Genomic DNA, 25137 nt, shown 5'->3' with positions numbered 1-25137 from the left:
GAGAAAATGCTGCTAGAACATGGCCATACAACCTGGAAACCACACAATGCCCCAGTGATTCTGGCCATGAAAATCTTTGACAATTCATACATCGTTTTGCAAATTGTTTTCTAAGTTTCTAAACAGAGTAACTTACTACTCCACATACTGAATGCACAATGAGCTATGAATGCAAAAAAAAAAAAAAAAAGAAAAAAAAGAAAAAAAAAGAAAAAAATTTAGAAGTAAACAGTTTATTGCCAAAATAGCAGGACTACTTTCTACTGAACTCACTGTGACAACAATAATACTAAACCATGCACAATATTATAGCCGAGTATTATGAGAATAAATGCAGTGCAGAGTGCCTTGTAGTCAATTTGTTCCTGCTCTTCCAGCCTGCTGTGGAATATTCTGCTGTGAGGAGTTGAGAAGCTTTCACTCATTTCACTTCGATGGCAGTGTTCATTCTGATGAAAGGTTCAGCCCTAGACATGGAAATATATTTCCATGTCTTCAACATCTATTTTAAAATTATGTAAGTCGTCTGTGATCATTGTTTTTGTTTTCTTAACGTTCAACTGTAAACCTGTTCCACTGTGAACTCTTTTACACTCGTCACTCTATTCCACCTGCTTTCATCTTGTCATTTAATCCCATTTTACCAAATTTATTATTTAATAATCAAGTTTTATCGTGTTTTAATTTATTTTAGTTAACTATTACAGGAGTTTTAGCATAGTGATTAGTGTCTATTTATCTGTATATTTTTCTTTTTGTCTTTTGTTGTTGATATGGGCAGTGGACTAATTAATAAACCGATCTAGCTATCCAACTGTAAACCTGCCTTTGCACTTTATCCTTCCTTGACTTTCTTTAGTCATTCTTGCAAGTCTTTGCTATTTTCTGTCTGTAGAATGGTGTGATCTCCATATTTTAAATTGTTGATGTTCCTTCCTACCCCTTTTCACACCTCCTTCTCGGAGTCGAATCCTGTTTTACATATCATATGCTAGCAATACAAAGTTAAACAGATAAAATGATCAAACGAGCCTTGCCTGACTCCTTTGCAAATTAGAAATAATTTAGTTTCTCAGTATTGTGTCCTAACAGTAGTTCCTTGTCCTGAGTACAGATTAGGCGCCTTCCTTGATGGCCTTTCGTAGGGGCCTGAAAACATGGCTCTTCGAGCAGGCCTTCAACTGAGTGTTTCTTGGAACGACACTGGAATGGACTAGGACTACGAATTCGGCTATGACCCCAGGACTTGACGAAGCGGATTTTTAGCATAAGTATATGTTATGTTGTACTTGTCTGGTTTGTATTGTTGTGATTTATTGTACACTGCCTTTCTTTGTTGTTGTTCACCGCCACGAGTCGCCCTAGGGCTGAGAGTGGCGGTCAATAAATGCAAGAAATAAATAAATAAAAAAATAAAAAAATAAATATATACAAAACACTATATTTTGTACCAAGCAACATTTTAAATATGCATAAGAAAAAGCTGTTACCTATAAATGTCTGCTTTGTTATCAAACCAATCAGACAGAACACGAGGGGTAAACAGTGGAAACCGTTGATGGAGTATGTGGAAGCCCACATTTTCAAAGGTATAGTTAGTTAGAGCCACCTAAAACAACAGAAGACTTGTGTTACCACACCTTTATATAACCTGACTACAAAATCTGTAACAGTATAGAGAGAGAGGTCAAAAATCATACCAAAAAATACACATAGTTAAAATAGGTACAATGTTTATTGATTACATCTTATCATAAATCATGGTGCAAGGATTCAAATCTACGACAGCAAGGCTGCTGACTAAAATAACAACTGAGCACACACCTCACTCTGCAGTATAAATCAACATCATGCGCACCACAATGTAGATCGCTATGATGGCCTATCCTTGCCCTATTAGGAAGGTGACAGGCATATCAAACACTGGTATGAAAGAGGGGGGCTCTCCCATTTAGTCATAGCCTGAAACACTAAACAAATTGATATTAGTTCTGTAGCCTTCACAGGCCAGAATGCCGTTTGACAGAGTCACTACACCACCTCTGATGCCAATGAATCTGGACCATGGCTGTTTACATCACAATGAACAAGGGGATTTTAAATTTGGCATTACATAAATGCAGCTAAATTCTAAAAGGAAAGAGTAAATATTCAAACCGGCAGGACGTAGAATTGTCTAATAATGTATTTCTAGAACTGAAATAACAATTTTGCTAGTATGCAAAATGTGGGTTAGATTTTTCGCGAATAAAATGCAAATAAATAAATAAATAAATAAATAAAATGGTTAAATGGAATGCATTTTGGTTCCCACTCAAAGAAGAAACCACTGCCCAATCTTCAGAGTCACCTTGCAACTAGAAGAAAGGGGAGAAATTTGCTTCCACGAACCTCCATAAATTTATGATCAGAAAAACAGTAGATTCATGACATATTTCTTATACCAATAAAAACATCTGAATTTTACAAGGGGAAACGGAAACACAAATCTGGAAAACTGTACAAAAACAATCGTTATTTTATTCGGAACAATATTGGGAAGTAGTCTATTTTTAAATATGTTATTGATGTTGAAGTTGAAAAAAAGAAATGGTGCAGTCAATACTACATTTGAATTTTATTAAAAACAAGTCACGTCCAATCTTCAATATATAGTTTAGCCAGACTTTACCTCATGCCTCATAATTCTCCATATATTTAGTACGACTCGCCCAACAATATTTATTTCGCTCATTGCATCAGACCCATATTCATCTTGTTCTGAAGCAAATCTGTTCTCTTTCTTATCATCTAAAACATTAGAAGATAGTGTTTAAATTACTATAAAATCCCAAGCAATATGATCTTACATAAAAGGTAAAGATTTTCCCCTGACATTAAGTCCAGTCGTGTCTGACTCTGGGGGTTGGTGCTCATCTCCATTTCTAAGCCGAAGAGCCGGTGTTGTCTATAGACATCTCCAAGGTCATGTGGCCGGCATGTCTGCATGGAGGGCTGTTATCTTCCCATTGGAGTGGTACCTATTGATCTACTCACATTTGCATGTTTTCAAACTGCTAGGTTGGCAGAAGTTGAGGCTAACAGCGGGAGCTCATGCCGTTCCCCAAATTTGAACTTGCGACCTTTTGATCAGCAAGTTCAGCAGTTTAACCCACAGCGGTTTAACCCACTGCGCCACGGGCTCCTGGTGATCTTAAGTGAGTTAGAAAACCACTTTTAACACATAATAATAATAATAATTTAGCCTGGTGTTTTCACTCTTTTTCACGTATATTCCCCCAAGCCCATTGCTTATTCTATTTGTGGCAACCATAAGCCATAATCCATAAGCAGACTACTCCCTTATTACAGAAGCTCCATTGGTTGCTGGTCTGCTTCCAGGCTAAATACAAAGTGCTGGTTATTATCTAACAAAGCCCTAAACTGTTCGGGGACAGACTACCTAAGAGCCTGTATCCCTGTCTATAAAAACCAACCTGGCTGCTGCAATCATTGGAAGGGGCTCTCCTCTAGGTCCCACCCCCATCCCAAGTGCGTTTGGTGGGCACAAGAGAGTGCCTCCTCCATGGCCGCTCCTTCTCTTTGGAACTCCCTCCCTTTTGAACTTAGAACAGCTCCTTCCCTCCCCTCCTTTAAAAAAATAATTAAAAATGTATTTATGCTCCATAGCTTATGAAGAGGTTGATGAGCAATGTTATCCCTCTCCGACCCAACCGATGTCCTTATTAAGCGTATGCACATCCTGAGACCTACTTTCATATTTAAATCTTATATTTTATATCTCATATAAAACTTAACATATAAACATAACATTTAAAATATAACAGTATTTACTGTTTATGCACTTTATGAGGTCTGATCTCCCATCTTCCTCATGGGGTCTATTTTTATACACATTTTAATCTATTATTCAGTTGTTCTTATTTTTGGAGTGTTGTGTTTTTGTGATTGTATTTGACAATTAATGTGGAGAGTGCGGGTTAGAAATATATTATTATTATTATTATTATTATTATTATTATTATTATGTGTTAAAAGAACCAGAAACATCCATTACTTCTATTGGTGTTTTAAAAGTGTTTTTTTTTTCAATAAAAAATAATAATGCAACATTTTAAAAATGTGTAATGTTCCAAGTATCTTATGGAACTGCGAATTTTCTGGAGCCACATCCACATTCCACTTTATTACAAACATTAATATAAAAATTAAATTAAAACAATCTGTTTCAAGAGAACATTCCAAAATAATGAAAGAATTGAACATATCCCAGAATGACTACTGAAAACAAAATGAGTGTAATGATGGTAATAGTAATGCGAGCTACCCAAACTGTGCATAGGGAATCACTTAAAAAGGGGAGTAGGTTAAAATGTGAAAGGATGAAAGCAGACTAAGGGAGCTAAACATACGTTTTTGTCTATCTCAAAGTGGGTGTATAACAAATACATATATTCATCTCCAATGAACTGTTTCTCAATTTTGTTAGTGGTTTTCTAACTCCCACGCCTCTGTTCTAGGTTAACAATGGGAGTCTATTTGGCTTCATCTAAACCAGGCCTGCACAACTTGGCAATTTTAAAGGGACAACATTTTTTTAAAAAAACTTCTGCGCCGCCACTCCTTTTCCCTTCTTCCCTGCCTGCCTGTCCAGGTAGGCAGGCAGTGAAAGGGCCAATTAGAGAAGGGGAATCTCAGCCCCTTCATTCCTTTGCCAGGCTTGCACCGTTCCCTTGAGACCCACTCTGCATCCGGCCAATAGGCAGTAAGTTGTGCAGGCCTGATCTAAATAAACTGGCCCATTTTCATTAATACCTCTTCAGATTTTTGTTCTGTGGATAATATATCAAGCATGTCTCTTTAATATTTATACAGTACAAGCAGTTTTTAATATGCTCAAATATGCCCATCCATGGATTCGAACATTCATGGGTTTCTTGCCCACCATATTCCTGGTTACTGATTGTTGAGGTTGGTTTGAAACACTTTTACAATGTTTTAATACTGTGATGTTTAAATTGTTTTAATTAGATTGTTTATGTTATATTATATGTTACTATGTTTTTAACAGTGATTTAGCTGGTAAATGTTATTTTATGTTAGACTTCATCCCCATGTAAACTGCCCGGACTCCCTGCGGGGAGATGGTGGCGGGGTATAAAATAAAATTATTATTATTATTACTTAATTTGCTCAATATCCTTTCCTAAATCTTTCTGCTGCTGCACCTTGCTACCAAAAGCACCAGTTCCTCGCTTCCTTCCCTATCTCCTCCATTTTTAAACTCCTTCTGCCATTGCTCCCCTCCCTAACTTCCCATCAAACCAACGGCCAGATTTTAACCCCCTTCCTCAGTATTTCCCTTCCCCACATTTAATCGCGGGATGCCACAAGCTTTTGCCTGAATTTAAAGTCCTTCCTTTGCTGATTTGTGTCTTTTCCACTCATTCCTTCAGCTCACCATCACCACCTTAAATTCAGTCTGAGGCTTGTTGTGGTAAACAGAAAACAGGAGTATGGGGTGGGCAGGACAGAAAATGGTGAGAGAAACTGTGAGTGGGAAAAAGGTGAAGCAATAAGTGGGGATGTGGGGAATGAGAAGGAAGGCTTTAAATTCATAAATTCATCTTGGAGCACCCTGCTGGGGCATGAGTCTGTAATGTATACTGAGGGGTGTGTGTGCTAGCAGTATTTGCAGTATTTATTTATTTTTTACTTTTGCAGGGTCCTGCATCCTTAACCCCGTGAATATTGAGAGCCGACTGTATTTCTTTTTAATGTACCTACTTTATTTAGTCCAACACATACAGGATAAATAATCATTAACATAAGGCAGGAAATGTCAAAACAAGAATGTAGTTTTCATCAGTTTGCTAGTGCTAGAAACAGAAGACAGGACACACACAAAGAGACAATGATTTCAAGAATAGTGCACGGATAAGAAGATAGATGACTTTTACTCAACAGTTTCCACAGTAAGTAAGGATCTTAGAATCACAAACATACCTGGAATGCGAGAGATCATCTGGCACAAATCAACATCTAGGGCAGCAGCTCTTTGTAAGAGGTAACCCCAAGAATGCATTTGGACTTCATAGCCTAATAAAATATCTGGATCATACCTAAAAAAGAATACATATAGTTTTCATAGAACTAAATGCTTTAGATGTCAATATAAATACTGAACTTAAATCTAGCAAGCTCTGATAAATGTGAACTTCATTCCTATAAATATAGAAACACATTGATTAAAAAAACACAATCTGCTTGGGGAAAAAAGGTATAGAGAACAGAGGTATACTCTAATGGGTAAAAGTAAAGGTTTCCCCTTGACATTAAGTCTAATTGTGTCCGACTCTGGGGTGCTGTGCTTATCTCCATTTCTAAGCTGAAGAGCCAGCGTTGTCCATAGATGCCTCCAAGATTATGTGGCCGGCATGACTGCATGGAGCGCCATTATCTTCCTGTCGGAGCGGTATCTATTGATCTATTCACATTTGCATGTTTCTGAACTGCTAGGCTGGCAGAAGCTGGAGCTAACAATGAGAGTTCACCCTGTCCCGCAGATTTGAACCACGGACCTTCCAATCAGCAGGTTCTGCAGCTTAGGGTTTAACCCGCTGCGCATCTGCAGCCCCTAATGGCATAAGGCAGGAAAGAAAGACGAATCTGCTAGAAAATGGAGACTGGCCTTTGGGTATTTAAAAAAGAAGACAAAAATAGATTTTGAAATAGTCAAATAAGGGATTAATTAGTGTCGGGATAAGGACAGATTTTTGTTAGATACTAGTTCTATTTGGTGTAGTGTCTGAAGTCATGGGTGGTGGTGGTTCATAGGTGGGAATGGGGAGGTGGCGGGACAGGGGAAATAATACTTGTTTCTTGAGTGTTGAATTTTGAAGATTGTATGTTGTTGTTTTCTTATATACCACAATAAAAACATATACAAAAAATATAGGGGGAAAACAAAATATACATGTCCTACCGTTTAACAATATTCACTATCTCCTGGAAAAGTGCTCTTTCATCAGTAGTATATGTAACTTCCAATCCTGAGATACCAGATCTTGTAAGTAAAGGGGCATGTTCTCTGTTACCTGAAAAAGCAAATTTTAAAAAATATTTTCCTACAATTTATTTCATTTCACAAAAACAAAAAGAAAACAAGTGCCTCTCTTCATTTCTTCTGCTCATAGAAAATAAAATAATTTATGGCAGTTTCATATTTGAAAAATAGATATAGCTTAATACATGACAGAGAATGTTAGTCCATTCTACTTATGTTGCCTTCAAATAGTTTAGAAAATTTTACAAGCATTATTTCTCTATCTTGGAAGAAACAATTGGCTTCACTATATATCAATAATATAACCTGATTTTAAAATGTGGTTCTTAAGCCATTTATACCTTTTGCAATTTGCAGTCAAAACGTTTTTCCTGCAGTCCTCTATTTCATCAAAGGAATAATAGAAGTCCTTTTAAAGGCACAACAAGACTAGGTATCTTTAAAGAAGCTTACCAGAGTAGTGCTACATAAAGTGCATCGTCAGAAATAAAGAGTACAAATCCTACTGGCTCCATGTAAAGAGCATTAAGTTCATATAGGTTTCCCTGACCATGAGATCTTGGTTAAGTTGCTCTTTATGTGGAGTTATTTTGGGTTATTATATTTGTATTTACTGTTACTGTGGCATTGAATGTCTGCCTTTTTGTTTGTGGGAATCCACCAAGTCCCCCAGGGGAAATAGGGCAGAATATAAATAAAGTTTTATTTTTATATTATTATTACCAGACACTTCTCACACCAGAAATGACTTGCAGTTTCTCAAGTCACTCCTGATACGAAAAAAAGGACATGATTGCTCTCCATCTAAATTCTCCCTCAGACTAGTTATTCATTGTAATCAGTATACTGTTGTGGCCTAAGCTAATATATAAAAAGCAATCTACTGATCATCCAAACAACTGTTGGCACAAACATTACCCAATTTATCAGTTGCAAATAAATTATTTTAAGCTGCACACAAATGAAATAGAACAAAATCCTTAAATATCAAAGTTTAGTCAACACAATGCATGAAATCTTTCCCATCTACAACAATTTCTCTTCATTTGATCATGACTTTGATAATAAGCAGCCAAGGTGTTTCTAGAGCTTATCAATATACATGATAGGAACTAGACTGTTATTCAGTACTACATCAAATAAAGCAATAGATCCAATAATGAACACTAATAAAAGAACTCTGCAACATTAAATGTTAGCACACCTTTAATTTTTTAAAAAGAAAATGTTTAAACCATGAAGTTAATTTACAGTCTAATCAGACATCCTCTTTCAGGATTTATCAAGGCAGCCTCCATAAAGTCCAACCTACTACGTGAATTTTTAAAAAGAAAACTGCTATCAATATATACAGTAATGAAAGAAGGGAAGAAATAATATCTCTTTGTAGCTAGAAATAACAGTGGACAAAAGGTGTAAGTTTTGCTGTACTATTAAATTTCTTAAATATTTTCAGGCTGTTAATGACAAGTAACCAAGTTGTTTAATTAGACGTTAACATTTTACTGTCAAGATCAAATCTTAAGTTGTAGGTATTTTCTACTAGCCTAAACCAGTGGTACTCAACCTTTAACAGCTGGAGAGCCACTTCACCATGTTGTTGCAGAGCAGAACATCAAGTACCAGCATCTCAACATTCATATCAAGGTGTTACAGTAATTTGTGATGATGCTGTGCCACAACAAAACATCACATATTTAAACACTATATGACACCCCATTCTTTCTCCACCAAGACCATCATTTCCTATTGGCTGCTGGGAAAAAGAGGGAAGTTTCCCCATCCTTTCCCCCATGGCTGCTGGGTTTGAGGCGGTTTCTATTCTTACCTGTGGGGGGGATCCCAGCAGCTCCTTCGCTTTCCTCCTATGGGAGGAGGAGGTACTTCAGTGACTCCCAGACTGCTGGTCCTTGGGTCAGTGCTCCCCGCGCTGCCTGATAGAGTGGAGCGCCGATCAGATGCCTACACTGCGAGAGCCGCCTGTAGGGCCTCAAGAGCATCCGGCTCTAGAGCCACAGGTTGAGTATCACTGGTCTAAACAAAGCCAAAAAGGTACAATACAATAAGGGCCCTGTTTAGACCCTACAAAGATCAGAGAAAAACCACATAACAACCCTTATGCAACATTCAACACAAATAACTTTCTATGTCTACATAAACCAGTTTTGACAGATTACAAAGTTGTAGCTATTGAATAGAGCCACAGGAGAAAAACACAACAAGAGTTTTGAGGACTGCCATCAGAATTTTTCTTTCCTCATTATATCTTCAGGATATCTGCAGTAGCATGTCAAAAAGTATTAAATATTAACTCAATCTATATTGAGTTCATGCTTATGTATTATAGTCCTTGCAAATATTCACATGAAGATATAAGTTGGAAACCACTATTATACTTCCCATAAGTCTACAATGAGATGATATGAACTTAAACTCTTATTAAAACACCTTAAAAATAACATTTCATTGTATTGTTTATTATTTACTTGAATACATTAAAATCAAAATGCTAAAGAATTGCTTAAGAAAACAAAAATAAAATAAGAACCTTGGGCTGAGATTGTTCTTGTTCTGTCTTTATCAATCACTATAGCACCAGTGATTTCCGTTTTGTTAGTATCTGGCAATGATGTATCAGATGAGATGTAGTAGAATAAAGCACAGATAGGATCAAATTCAGGATCTGCCTCCAAGTCCCTTCTTGTTCGAGCATGCAACTCTAGACTGAGAAGAGTAAGGTGTTGAACCTACACAGGAAAATATACAGTGTTATCTCCTTTGAACTAGTAAGCATTTGAACTAGTAAAGTGAAAGCAATGTAGAATACAATAACATCCATTTAATATTCTGCCCTCTCCTCAATATTAACACCATTAAAACCTGTTCTCATATTTAAAAAACAGCACTAAACTACCACAATTTAAGAAGTCTTTGAAGCACAACAAATGAGGATAATGTAGCACTCAATTAATACACACGCCAGCACACAGCAACAAGAACCAAAAGACTGTCTTAACCAGCTAGTGGAAGGAGAGCTGGAAAACCATTCATTTCTTTTACAGTTTATTTAATAATGATCTTATGCCCCTTTCCTGACACATGCACACATGCACGCACACACACACATACAATGAGCTTTTAACATGGATTTCAGGTTAGGATATTTAGGGCATGTAGGAGACTGAAAGAAGTGGGGCGGACTGTCTTTCTTCAGCTTGCATTTGCACAAGCTGTGCCTGCAGTGACTACTACCCACTGGATATTAGTCACTAATTTAAATAAACAAAAACACTGCTAGATGAATGAAAAATGTATAAACAGTTGGCTCTGCATATCCACAGATTCTACCATCAATGGCTTGAAAATATTTTTAAACATCCAAAAGGTGAACCTTGATCTTGTCTTCTTATATAAGACACACCATATAAAATATGAGTGGCTTATCCATGGGTTTTGGTATCTTGGAACCAACAGACAATAAAGGTCCATTATATAATATATTGTAATAGTTTGGAGATACAGAATTAGTGAGACACTGCAGGTCATAAGAAGGATTACTTTGGTAGGTTGCCATTGTGGCCATGAACAACCCCTTGGGCTTATTAGTCGCCCTTATGGGCTGAGAATGGCGGTTAATAAGTGCATCAAATAAATTAGCAGTTTCTTCCTGCTAAAGCTTTTAATTCAAATCTGATCTGAGAAAGATAAAGCATAGAAGTAGTTAAAATATTTTCAAAGAATGCTTTTACCTCATGTAAACTCTTTGCTTCCTGGAGATTTTGCATACTTATTTTAAAACCATATGAGTTGTTTAAAGATGGCCCTTCAATCTGAGAGGTCTCTTTCTTTGGGGTAGTTTGAGCAGTGAATTGATTCTGTAAAAATATATAAAAACATTTTTGTAACCTCAAGTCTTATGTCTAACAACAGGGAAAATATGCTACATTGTTCAGATATCTATAATTCTTTGTCAACAAGAAAAAAAACAACTCCTGATGCCAAGGTAAAGAAATTACAGTCTACAATCCTCACTACAATCCTCCTCAAAGCCCACTCGTTTTTCAATTTTCCCAGCTGTTTTTAGGGTAATTTTTTTGCCCCCAAATGACCAAAATGCTGTCTGTGTCCCATAATCTGGTCTGAAACCAGAGTGAAATGGAGCTAGACAATTTGTCTCATCCAGGAAGCTCTGGAGTTCAGAAGCTGCCAAATGAGCTAGTACCTTGTCCAAAGATTTAAGGTTGGGAGACTGGCTTATACAGTAGTTAATAGTATAGAGCAAGATCCTGGAAAGTTTATTCCGAAATGGCCTTACTACAGCTTTCTTACTGGGATCCTGCCTTGTTGCAAAGAGACATGAATCACTTCCCTTTACCTACTCTGCTAGCCCCTCTATGGCCTGTTAAATTAGCAAGGGTCTAGTACTGTTTGTAGTGACAATCACTTCTCCAAGAATCTTGTCCACATTCTCAAGCTGCACAAATTGAAAAGTATCCGTCAACACGGGACAAGCGGAGTTGGAGGCACAAACAGCTGGAGGGGCACGGGTTGAAGAGGCCTGATATAGGATTTTCTAGTCAAGAGGTATTCAAAGGTCATTGATCTCCTTGAAGGCTGAAGGTGTGACTTGCCCAAAGTTACCCTGTGGGTTTCTGTGACCAAGCAGAGATTTGCCTCCCGCAGTCCTAGTCCAACACTCAAATCACTACACCCTGCTAGCTTTCTCCCTCTCCTCTTCTCTCTCTCAAACATTTTGTTATCTTAATAAAATAAACCTGGGGAAAGTAACTAAAACAGACTCAAATTTGAAAAATACAATGATTATCCCTCTACTGTACCTTAACTTGAGTTGTTAAAAGCACTTTTCGAAGAGCATTAGCATTATTTCCTCTTCTGCAATTCAGTTTCTGGATGCTTGGTCCTGTGGTTGAGAAGGGAGAGGTGACTGTAATGAGCGTGCACATAAAATGAAAATGCACAAAAAATTCCAAAATGCTTTTGCATTAGAAGAATATTATATTTAATTGGAAGTGAACATGTGTTGCAGGAGAAAAGTTCCCAGTTGAGTTCCTGGCATCTTCAGGTGGGGATGGAAAAAGACTGAACTCCACAAAAAATGGCTACAGGTCAGTGCAAGAGAACAGTGCAATTATTCATGGATTAATGGATCTGATGTGATAAAAGGCTTATATGCCTAATGATTGCCAAAGTCAGTCTCAACAGATGGAACAGGCTGTTACGTTACTGATCTTAAATCTGATTTACATGTGGAGTTTGTCACTATGCTAATTGCAAATTACATATATTTTAGAACATATATTTTAGAGTATTTAAATATAATTTGAAAGGCACTAAATGTGCTAAATGCACTGGACTATATCTTATTTTGGAAGCAAAGCCCCTGGTTAGTAATTGGACAGGTGATCAGGTGCTATAGGGTATATTTCAAAAGAAGGAACTGGCAAAACAATCTCCAAGTATTCCTTACCTAAGAAAATTCTATGAAATGTATGGGGTTGTCATAAGTCAACAGCGACTTAAAAGCACATAGACAATACATGATTACCTTATATTAAGAAATACTAACCTATATTATCTAATACTATCTTCACATCTCATTCCAGTCTTTCTTTGCCTTATTTTTGATTCCAGTCTTTACAATACCACTTTTTCTTAACCTTACCTGGTAACAATGAAGAACCTCCTAATCTTTCAGGTATTCTTCCTTGTGACTGAATCTTCCGAATAGGTGTACTATGCAGGTAAATATTTTCAGAATTCTCACTGTATTCTTTGTTCACCATTGGAGAGACACTGAAGGGTTTTTTACTTTCATTTTTTATATATTTCTTTTCTTTCTCAGGTAGAAGTTCAGTTTCTTCCAAAGATATTATGCTCTCCGAGTCTTCTGAGTTAAAATGTTTTGAATCTGGTGATGCAACTTGTTGCCAAGGAGGAATGAGTGGTGAATCAGCGGGACTACAGTTAACAGAGTCCTCTTCATCTCTGTCCATCTTTACTGCTATAGTAACAAGTGGCATTTCCCCTTTTTGGACTACATTCTTATCCTGTTCGGTGATATCTGTATCAAACTTATCTATAGTCTGTGGCGGTGTAGGAGTTGTCGGTGATGAACAAAGATCTTCTAACTGTACAACAGGTTTGGTGGAATCCCCACCTGCCGTGGCTATTTGATAAATATTTTTGGGCAAAGATGCAGAGTTCAAACATTCATCAGCCTTTTCTATCTCTGTTGTTTTCATGAAAGTTCTTCTCCTTAAATGCTCATAATCTTCTTTGGCCTGAAACCATGATTTAACTTTTTGGTAACTTGGTGCACATTTGCATGGCATGATTACTATCTTTTTATCTTCACTAGTCCCATTGATATTTTTTGGTTTTTTGTCCGTAGTGCACTGGCTGTTTCGCAGTGGAGATCCTGGTCTCGGGCTCTGTGCCATGGCCAAAAATGCTGTCTTCCATAGCCGCAACCCTTCCAATGAGAACTCTCCCTCAAACTCAAGCAGATCATTTGGAAGTCTAGTTTCTACGGTAAGTAGTCTTCCTCCAATCTCTCTGTGAATATAAAGCTTTCAGTTATTCTTTAGGGGAGAGTGAAAGAAACTCTATTACTTTCATTGGGTGTTAATGTTTTTGTTTAAAATTTGTTTACATTTTTAAAATATATTACAATACATGGTTCTAGTACAGGCATGGGCAAACTTCAGCCCTCCAGGCGTTTTGGACTTTCAACTTCCTACTAGCTATTAGGAATTGTGGGAGTTGAAGTCCAAAACACCTGGAGGGCCAAAGTTTACCCATGCCTGTTCTAGTAGAATCCTAATGCACACCTGAAATGCAGCTTAAGAAAAAAGAACAACTCCAAATACTTTCTTTAGTTAATAAAATATTGAGATGTTTATCTCCATCAATGCTAAAATTAGGATACCAAGATTTCTAGTGGACAGGAAACATGGAAAACTTTAATATATTTGTTGTTTAAAAATGCTATGTTGAGTTCACTGTACCATGTACCTGATAAATGAAGTAGAACATTTTCTTTTTAGGCATTACAATTGTTTTAACAATATGGAGGTATGATCTTTGCTTATGTAATCAAAAGAAAATGCCACAAATAAAGGTAGACAGATTTTTTTTGTTCATATATGACATTTTAAGAGCTACAGAATACATATCTACACAAAATACAGAAATCTGGCTATAAAATGTCCCATGGTTTTCTTGTATTATTACATTACCTTGGTTTTTCTGGTGCATCTGAAGGGTTGCTGCAAAATGGTTCCTGGTAAATAGCTTCTGCAAGATTATGATCTAATAAAGTCGACATGATTTCTTCACGGCTTGGAGGTGACATCAGAGGTTTAAGTATGCGAGCAGCACGAGGCGTATTTTTTGACTGTGAAGGGGAATTAGTAGATCTTGGTGAACTATCTGGGGTTGGTGTCAATCCTTCATTGTTTCTTGAAATATACAACTCTAAATCTTCAGAAGCTGCATCCATAAGTTCACCATCTGGTGAAGATAGAATGGAGGAGAAAGATACACTTGCTGAGTCAAGTGAGTGACTAGGGTCAGAAGTGGTTTCTTTTTTAAAGTGGCTTTGATCCCACTCATCAGTTGGCGATGAAAGATTAAGAAAAATCCCTTTCTTTACTACATTTCTGTCCTTCTGGCACATTTCTGCCTGTTGTACATCTAGTGGCGAACTAGGTTGAAATGGTGATGGAAATATCTTGTTTTTCCATTGACTGTGGAGATTAATGTCACTGTTATCCAGGTACCTTTTATCAAAAAGCTGAGGGCTCAATGGGCCAGATCGTAACCATGTTGAGGGGTCTGAAGAGTAATGATTTTCTTCCTTAGCCAGTTTATTGTTATGACCTAAAAGTTCACTTTCTGCAGCCTGGCCTGGAAAAAGATCTTGAGCTGCATCACTCAGAAATTTCTGTGGCAGATTTTGATCTGCTGGGACAAACTGATTGACAGAGTATAAACTACAAAATCCAGCCTGCCCTATAGCATTAATATCAAAATTGTAATTATGATCAGGTGACAAGCTGTCTTCAAGTGAGTAACAACTTTCAAAACCAGGATCTGAATGAAAAACAGGACTACTGACAGGTGCAACCTGACCACTCTTATTATTCAGCTGGTTTGTAGAATCTTTCAAGAACTTGAATGTTTTTTTAGATTTTTTATCCCTAGGAGAACGAGGTTTTCTGGAGGATGCAATGGAACGTGATTTTTTAATTGGTTTGATTTTATCAGGAGGATAAGAAACACTTCTGCTCAGCTGAGTTTTAACTGTTTTAACTGTTTGCATGCTGTTTGCCTGCACCCTCTGTTGCCTTTTTTGTAACAATTCTTTTAGAACAGCCAAGCCAGAATGGCCTTCACTGAATGCGGAAGGAGTTACCAGCGTCTTGCCTTTGCAATGAGAATCGGATTTGGCTTGAGAGATGGTTTCTGACAGCCCCTTTTGTTTCATGATTTTTTCAGAGCTGAAATGTGCCATATCCAAAATAAATCCCCTCTGCTTCTGTTCCCATCCCATTTTTTTAACTGGACTTCTCAGAGAAGCTACAAAACATGTTTTTGGTAATTGAAAAGAATCACTGCCTTCCTCGGAAGTTTTAAAAAAAGAAATATGATCAGTATGTTTTGTTGCTTCTGATAGATAAACAACTGACTGCTGGTTATCTTTACAATGCAAATAGTTACCCGGATGGACCTGCTCCGTCTTCACTGTATCAGAAGATACATAGTTTTCATTCATTTTTCCAAAAGAGGACAAAAATCTGCTTTGTAAATTTGGAACTTCTTCTGCCTTTTTGGGCATATCCTTAGATCCGTATGTATTCAGCGTTATTTGAGATATATGGCGAGACTGCTCAAATGCACTATTTTGAATTAAGGGGGACTCTTTTGTCCTAAACATTCCACTTTGATTGTTAGATCTTTGGAAATTAATTTTGGCTTTTTCCTTTCCAGAAGCTATAGATGAATAAAGGCCCTCTTTTGTCAGGGTGGAACCCAGCTGTCCTACAGGCCTTTCATTTTCCAGCAGTGAATGGAAATAAATCAGCGGATTTATTTGTGAATTAGCTGTCAATCCAAGTTGTACTGATGGTACATGACCTGATGAATAGCCAGCTGAAGGGATTTCTCTTTGGGTAGAAAGAGGCTGTGAGTTTCCTAAACTGTGAACACCCTCAGGTACATCAAGGTGTTTGTCTTCTGCAGAAGGAACAGCATTTTTTTCATCTGTAATTGTTTCCATTTTTGACTTTTTTTCTTTTTGTTTCTGTTTTGCTCTAGGCTTCTTCTTCACCTCACTTCCTGGTTTATTAGTCAGGTTACCTTTGCTCTTTTTATTAGTCCTTACAGTAGAGGTAACAAGTTGCTTCCTACATCTCTTTATCTGAATTTTTGACTGACAATTTTTTCCCATGTAGGGACTAATAATCTTATGGCTGTACATATTAGCATTTTGAAATACCAAAGTTTCTTTCTTCAGATTAGCCATAATTTCTTCTGCATTTGGGTCAGTGGGAGACCAGCAGCGAGGTGGAGATACACTAACTGGACTTGCACTTCTCTCTGACAAAAATCCTAATTTAGACATAACATCGCTATAGTTCAAATCACAGTCTTCAGCTTCAGTATTATAAGATGGCAGAGGCAGGGAAAGAAAGGCATGTGGTCGTCTCCTGAAATACAGGCTTCTTTTAATGTTTTTGCTGTTGATATTGTGCAATTTCCCAATCTTTTTCTTTGTAGACTTGCATTTTGCTTTCCTTTTTTGACCTTTCTTTGGTGTTAATGGATAAACAGGATATTTGGTTGCAGGTGAATCAGGAACTTTGGGCCAAAACTCTTTTAAAGGTGCAAGTTTCTTATACATATTTATTTTTTCTTCTGTAAGTATAACTTGTTCTTCACTGGAATCTATTTTTCCTAGTTTAACAAGCATATTTTTTCTCCCTCTGAACCTATTAATAATAATGTATTTTATGATAACAGGTGGCAATTTTTTAGAAAGTTTTCTTCTTTTTTGACATTTTTTTGATCCGTCTAAACATTCATCATTTTCTACAGAATGAGGTAGATTAATTTTGGAATGGTGTGTACCAAAGTTGGATTCACTATCTTCAGTCTCATAATTTATCTTACGTTTAGCTCTAAGCGTGTACTTATTTCCACATAGCCCAAAAGCTTGATAAGATTCTTGAGTGCTGTCTTCAAAATGGCAATCAACACAATTACTAGTACCCATAGACATTTTGTTTTCAAAAGCACCATGAGGAACTTGAACCTCATCATTCGGTAATGAACTGTCTTTGTCAGGAATGTTATTACTAGCATTACCTTGTATGTAGCAACTCTCTTCTGTGAATGGATTATCACACACATTTGTAGGCTGTCGATTACTAAGAAGCTCTTTCTTTTTACTTAGTTTTAACCTAGACTGTTTTCTCCCTTGTTGTAGTTTATATGTAACAGGACCCAATTTCTGTGGTTGGTTGAGACAATTGGAAAGAACAACACTAGGAAAGAACATGTAATGTGGTGCTTGTTGATTCATATTTGTTTTCTGAGTTTTATGTTCATGAAATTCTTCATATCTAATTTTAAGATTCTTAAGGCTATCTCCATCAGTAGTATTTTCAGACGAATGAATTACAGCTGAATGATCTTCAAAGCAAGACAAAGATTCACAGTTTTCTGGCTCCGGGAAAAGGCTATTTATGTGAGTGGCACTGGTATTTTGATTTGTTCCAGAGGGTGATATTTTGGAGTGGCCTGAATCTGCAAAGTTTGCATTTTTAACCACAACACTTTCACCAATTTGGTGGTTCATATGTAGAGGGACGTCATTTGTTATCTTCCTGATTCCAGTGTATTTTCGGTTAGACAAATGTCTGCTTACTGAGGAGATATCTTCACACAAAACTGGGAGTATTTCACTTTTATTATTTTCCTTGACTGAATTTTCAGAATGAAGGATATTGTTGAAGGGTGTTGGGTATTTCACATTGTAAGTGCCTTCTTTTGCAATAGAGTGAACTGCCATTTCAGGTCTTATGTCCACCATAATTGGCTGAGAAAGCTCTTCTAAAGCCTCACTGTTCAAAATATGAGAAGAAAGGGCACTTGTGTGTTTACACTGAAAGGTAATCTTTGCAGAAGATGGAGGTTCAAGAGTAGCAGCATCTTTGTGAAAAATTGAAGTCTGTACAGATGTTTTACTTGTTGCAATTACAGAGGTGTGTGTTCGAGAACCTTCATTGCTCAAACGATTGTCTAGAATCAAACAGAAACAGTAGTTAACAACTTTTCTGTCTCAGAGGATATTTCTTAAAGCATTGGCCATTATTCATTTATGTATTATACATATACTTCAATCTTTAACCAAAAGGCTTCCAGAACTGTTGACAAATAGTTAATTTGATAGTCTAAAATAAGACACACCACAGAAAAAGAAATAAAAATGGCAAGTGAATTATCAGTATTAAAGATGTGCTGTATCAAATCAGAGATAAGTGAAATAGGAGAAGTAACAGAGTTTGTTGAAGGATAGTACAGGGGGAGTTGTACAATAGAAGGAAAACTATCCTCTATCAGCACTCTCTATTTTAAAGAATTTCCCCCTCCAAACTGAGAATTTCACCATGCCAAATGACTTAACAGTTAAGAAACTTAGAAAACATGATCCAGAAACAAAATTTTCTTGTTGTCTATCAGATGGATTAAACAATGTAAACTACGTGACAACTGTTGGACGAGTGGGCTTATTAACAAAAGACCCTCCTCATAAACGTATATCAGAGTAATTTATTAGCAGCACCGTGACCCAGCACCAGTAGCCGAAAGTGATAAAAGAACAAAAACACACAGGCCAATGTTATACCTTTCTTAGGAGGCTTTTCTTTATAGCAAAATAATATGGCTGCACTATTTACAAGAACAAGGTTTCCACAACACAAAGTTCTTTATACTCCCGTCTTTGCTTCCACACTGGGCTTCTTTTTCATGCAGATAAAAAGCTTCATTCTCACAGAGCCTTTTCTCACATGAAACTTACACAGGAGCTTCACATAATAACCTTTTACACACAGCAGCTGGAACATTACACACGAGGATTTCAACCTGGGGCTTCGCTCATTAAAGCCTTCTCACACCAGGTCTCTCACACACTGAGGCCTATCTCACACTGAGGCCTCTCTCAGACTGAAGCCTCTTCATACTGAGGGCAACTAACACTGAGGCATACTAAGCTACAGGCACACCTGCTTACATTGAGCTGCAGCTTTTGCTGGGTCACTGCATCCATTTAACCCTTTCAGTGCTTGACTCACATTTTTGTAATTAAAAATACCTAGTTAATTTTTAATACTTCAGACAATGGTCAGATATTCCACTATTCAGGAAATTTAACCAGACAGACCAAACAGGCAATTCAATAAAAATACATTTTCTATGAAGAAAACAACTGAGACGTTATAAGGAAAACAAACGATTTTCCAGAGGAATCCTAAAATCCCATACTGTTTTAAATCTACTTACCACTATTTTCATCTGCGGTTCCATCTAACTGAGGTATAGATAAGTTTCCCAGAAGCAAGTTGTTATCATTCCAGTCCATATCATCTTCTGAAGAGCTGTCATATTCGCTTGAGCTCTGATTCTTACTTCTGTTCACTGACCTGGAAGTGCAACTTATTTTAGGAATCTAAAAACTTTTTCTGCTAGCAACCTGATACAATTATGGTGCATGACAGTTTACTTGGAAAGGAAGAAATACAAAACATTTGAAAAGGGATGCCAGCATATTACAACACATAATGTAATCAAATACAACAGCATAGTTTAAGAGAGACATGAATCATGTCCCTAATGGCTGACAACAGAAACTGTAGATTTGCTTTGAAGTCATGGTTTTTAAAACTGAAAGAATGCAATGTATCATAAAATAGTGTCTTCCTCCTAAGAGTTGGTGCTACTCACTGCAAATTGTAGCACAATTCAAATTCGACAGTGATGAAGCACTAGTGTGATACATTAGAGAAGAAAGACCTACCAAAAATTGTGTGGCATGGTTATTTCTTGTACTATAAAGCTAAGGCACTTTCAAAATTTAAAAATCACTGCAATGGGAACATTTGTATATAGGTTTGGTATAAACATGAGCAGGGGCTTTTTCTTAAGGTAACACTAACCATCTTACTACAGGAAGATTTTGTTAGGACAGAATGGGTTAAAATTGGTAACTTGTTTTATGATAACTTTAGGTACTTTGAATATGTTGGATGGGTGATGTATCTTTATTTTAAGGTTAAAGAGTTCTGAAATAAGGAAAATGAGCAGTGTACGCTTGAAAATAGCTGCAGCACAAGCTTCACTGAGATGCTTCCGTGTGTATTAGAAAAGCCATGCAAATGAGGCTGTCTGCTGTATCCCTTCTCAGGGAGGATACCATCTCCGCAACAAAGCAGTGATCAAAATATCAAAATGGTCAAACACTTGTTTGGAGATAGGATAGGAAACATGTTTCAGGTGAGCCTCCTTGATGGCCGACAACCAAGTGGCCAGGTTGTAAAATTTGATTTTACAATACACTGATTTTACAATACACTGAAATATATAGAGTTTTGTTTTCTTGAGTATAAAAGTGATGATTAGTGAAGTGCATTGCATTTTCCTAAATCCCACTTTACAAACTCTACAACTATTCATTACAGATAAGTGGCTTCAGGAGGGATTTTGTTGAGCGGCTGCAGGATGGGCAGCCAAGGCAGGGTTAGAGGCTGAGAAATCAAAACTCAAATGATTAACAAGGGATATCAGCTAAAACATAAAGGGTGCTTCACATCACTCACTGCAAATCAACCCTACAACTAGCCACCATGTCTGTATTTCCAATTTGAAAAAGGGCTCATGTCTGTTTTATTATATCCTTCGACACTGGTGGGGAAATACAGGGTTAGTCAAAATGCATAGGCCAATAAGCCATTCAATTGAATGGCTTATTGGCCTATGCATTTTGACTAACCCTGTATAGTTAGGGTATTTTGATACAGGCTGATTAGTAACATTTCTTTTGGAGCAACAATTCCAAAAACAGACAATACCTTCTCTTTCCACTGACATCATTAGGACTATTGTCCCATCGTTGAGACATTAACAAACTGAGCTCCAATTCCTCTTTTTCAATTTGTGGTTCATTTTCTTCATCATCACTGTTCTGAGGGTTTTGACAGCTTCCAGAAGAAAAATGTGATAATGTATTTGGTCTTCCATTTTCATACCCGTCGTCCTCCAACCCGGCCAGGAGATGTACCATAGCTTGATCAACGCTATTATCCACTGCAGGAAAAATTAAAAAAAACAAACAATTCAGAATATCTTTTTAATTTGTAGGTTATTGGTATTTAAAGGAAACTCATGACTATTTTTGTAATCTCAGGTACAATTATGTTTTTAAATGGCCCATATCTTAAGATTTAATATATTTTAAAAACAGATGAACAACATTTTCTTTCTTTCAAATTTCTCTGCTCCTAGAATACCTAATGCCTAATCAAAAATTCTGTTAAAAATATTTTAATATAAACTGTGTATATTTCCCTCTCAATTTTTCATTAGAAAATGAATTCTAAAAGTACTAAGATTAAGTTTCCTTAATCTGGGGATAGTGCTAGAATACTACTTATATATAACTTTTATCAATGTGTTTTATAAAGATCTATTTTTAGACAAAATGTACTACGAGTGAACAGGGCTGAGGGGGGACACTTTTCAGGTTAACCAAGTACTTGAGGGCCACAGTTTTTTCTTCCTTTTAATATATATTTTTTATTGTTTGCAAGGAGACTTTTCCAGGATAAGTCTAATAGCAGAAAATACTATTAATTTTGATAATTTTATTGCAATTCTTAGAAGTGTCCCTGAGAGCCCTGCTAGTCACACTATTTTTTTTATTTTAGTAAACATTACTAAACTCAATATTTCTGATTATTAAGAATTTAAAAATTAATTATAATTTATTTTCTTACTGATAAAAATTTAAATTTATTTATTTATTTACTTTGCTTATATACTGCTTTTCTCACCCCAGGGTGGGGGTGGGGGGTGTGGACACGAAGTGGTTTCCAACACAATTATGGCAAAATGTAATGCCTCACATACAGAAACCTAATATATTGATAATGGCATACAATTACCAATAAAATCATAAAACACAACATCTATTTATTTATTATTCGAACTTATATGCCGCCATTCCCCTGGGGCTCGGAGCGGCTTACAAGAATGGCTAAAATCGAACACAATTTAAAAACAATTTAAAAACAGCAATATTAAAAATCAAAGTCCTGTCGAAACAGGTATGTCTTGCATGCCCTGCGGAAAGCTGATAAATAAATAAGTCCCGCAAGGCACAGACTTCAGGTGGCAGAGTATTCCAGAGTGATGATGCCACTGCTGTGAAGGCTCTGTGTTTGGTTGCTGTTAGATGCAAGGTCTTGACACTGGGAATTTCCAATAGATCTTGGTCCTCAGAACGGAGGGATCTCTGGGGTTGGTAGGGGGTGAGGCGGTCCCTCAGGTACATCAGCCCCAGACTATGCAAGGCCTTAAAGGTGAGTACCATCACTTTGAAAGTGATCCGGTGCTCAATTGGTAACCAATGCAGCTGTAGTAAGATTGGAGTTATGTGGCATCTCATCGGAATTCCCGCAAGAAGCCAAGCAGCTGCATTTTGTACCAACTTGAGCTTCCGGATCACCGACAGAGGAAGGCGTTACAGTAGTCCAGTCTTGAGATGACCGTAGCCTGGATCACCGTAGCTAGGTCGTCCCTGGACAGGTAGGGGGCCAGCCGTCTAGCTTGCCGCAGATGAAAAAAAGCGGTTCTGCTAACGGCGGAGACCTGGGCCTCCATCGTCAGCAGAGGGTCCAAAAGGACTCCCAGACTCTTTACCAATGATGACGGGCATAGCGCCTCGCCATCCAGGGTAGGCACCTGGATATCCCCACTGCCTGGTTGACCCAGCCATAGGATCTCCATCTTTGCTGGATTCACCCTCAACCTGCTTGCACGCAGCCATCCAGTAATTTGATATTAAAACATGGAATTAAAAATATATCAATATAAACATTACAATCACACAATCCAACAATCATAGTTCAGGCAATTCCAAATATCATATCTATTGCACATAATCCCTGATCATTCCTTGTTCTGCTTACTCCCCAAAGACTTGATCCCGTAGTCAAGTTTTTACTTTTCTTCTGGAGGCCAGGAGGGAGGGTGCTGATCTAATTTCGTTGGGGAGGGAGTTCCATAGCCAAGGAGCCACCACTGAGAAGCATAACTCTTCTCAGTAGAGGAAAAAAAAATAAGGTACTACAGGAATATACTTACTGAGCCCTGGGGTACTGTTAAATTTCTGAGATGGTGGCTGAAAATGCTGACTGTTTTCCATGATATTCAAAATGGCTTCTTCATTAATAAGTGCATTTTCCTCTTCATATTTGCTACATGACTCCTCTAAAAAAGAAAATTAAAACATCTGCAAATACGTTTTTAGCATGATTTTCTTTCATATAAACAGATCAAACCTTCTAGATATAGGAGCACATTCAAATGGTCAAACAATTTTTTCAGAATACATAATCAGATACACTGGATCTTTGAGAATTTTAAGACCTTATATCCATTGCAGTATTCAAAGAGATGAGATTTAAATATTTATTTAGTTATAAGATTCACATCCCACTTTCCAAACAATGATCTCCAAGAAACTTTCCCCCTCTTTTCATTTTTATCATGCATTTCACTAAGAAAAAGAAAATTAAAACATCTACAAATACGTTTTTAGCATGATTTTCTTTCATATAAACAGATCAAACCTTCTAGATACATTGCCTGGCATCCTGTTCATATATTATGAGATCATAATATATGAACAGGATAGCATAGTAACAATTGGACTAATACTAACCTTTGTTAATCCTTGTATCTCTGTGTACTTCAACCATATTTGCTGGAGAACAAGAAATAACTACAGGAGAATGTAGCTCAGAATGTAGTGTCAACTCAGCAGAGAACTCCTGTAATCCACCACTGTAGTCCACGGATCCAGACAATGTCCTAATTAATAAAACAAATGCCTTTAAAACCGCCATAATGCTCACAAATGAAACAACAACAATAGCTAAATAACTGCTTACACTGAGAGATCACTTTGCTTGAGAATTTCTTTCAGCCTCTTCTGAAAGATTTTTTCACTGTCTGTTGTGGTCACACATCCACGATCTTTATTTACCAAAAAAGGACAAATATAAAAGTTACATAGCAATATTTTTTTTACAAATATTTAACAATACTATTACAAAGAATAACATTCTAATGGGATACAAAACAGGCTTCTCTAACAGAACATCTGTTCTGCTCAGATGTTTGGTTCTCTTGGATATCTCAGCGGCTTTCGATACCCTCGACCATGGTATCCTTCTGAGGCAGGTCTTCAGAATGGGTGCTGGAGGTATTGCACTGCAGATCCTTGAGGATCACACCTGCTCAGATCCCTGGCCCTTGGCCTGTGGGGTCTCGCAAGGTTCCATTCTATCCCTCATGCTTTTCAATATCTGCATGACCTCACCCACTGGGTGAGGTCATGCAGAGTTTTGGAATTCAGTGCCATCTGTATGCAGATGACACACGACCCTACTACTCCTTTCCACCAAAATCCAATTAATCCCCCCCAGATTATGGACCAGTGGCTGGCAGCTGTGATGGACTGAATGAGGGCTAACAAGTTGAAGCTTAATCTAGACAAAAAAGTGGTCCTCCTGGTCAGTTGTGAGGCCAGTCGGGGCATAGGGTGGTTACCTGTGCTTGATGGGGTTACACTCCCCGAGGACACAGGTCTTCTGTCTGGGGGTTGTTCTGGACACAGCACTGACGCTTGAAGCTCAGTTGTTGTTGGTGGCCAGGAGGGCCTTTGCACAGCTTTTGCGCCAGCTGCAACCGTACCTCGAAAAGCC

General features: G+C 37.4%; 1 protein-coding gene across 1 annotated transcript in view; it reads right to left on the bottom strand.

The window, feature by feature from the left end:
* REV3L (REV3 like, DNA directed polymerase zeta catalytic subunit) overlaps positions 1-25137 on the bottom strand; it is a 71866-nt gene that overhangs the window by 15417 nt on the left and 31312 nt on the right. The window contains exons 8-21 of the mRNA XM_060753177.2: positions 24322-24406; positions 24093-24241; positions 23513-23638; positions 21220-21454; positions 19655-19794; positions 14326-18391; positions 12750-13642; positions 11905-11987; positions 10816-10941; positions 9615-9813; positions 6986-7097; positions 6007-6122; positions 2672-2790; positions 1491-1609 (exon numbers count right to left, since the gene is read on the bottom strand). Coding sequence (XP_060609160.2) covers positions 1491-1609; positions 2672-2790; positions 6007-6122; positions 6986-7097; positions 9615-9813; positions 10816-10941; positions 11905-11987; positions 12750-13642; positions 14326-18391; positions 19655-19794; positions 21220-21454; positions 23513-23638; positions 24093-24241; positions 24322-24406 — 6568 coding nt within the window. The remainder of the gene's footprint in view (positions 1-1490; positions 1610-2671; positions 2791-6006; positions 6123-6985; positions 7098-9614; positions 9814-10815; positions 10942-11904; positions 11988-12749; positions 13643-14325; positions 18392-19654; positions 19795-21219; positions 21455-23512; positions 23639-24092; positions 24242-24321; positions 24407-25137) is intronic.

Source organism: Anolis sagrei, chromosome 1, assembly GCF_037176765.1.
Source record: "Anolis sagrei isolate rAnoSag1 chromosome 1, rAnoSag1.mat, whole genome shotgun sequence".
NCBI lineage: Eukaryota > Metazoa > Chordata > Lepidosauria > Squamata > Dactyloidae > Anolis > Anolis sagrei.
This window is presented reverse-complemented; position numbering and strand designations above follow the sequence as displayed.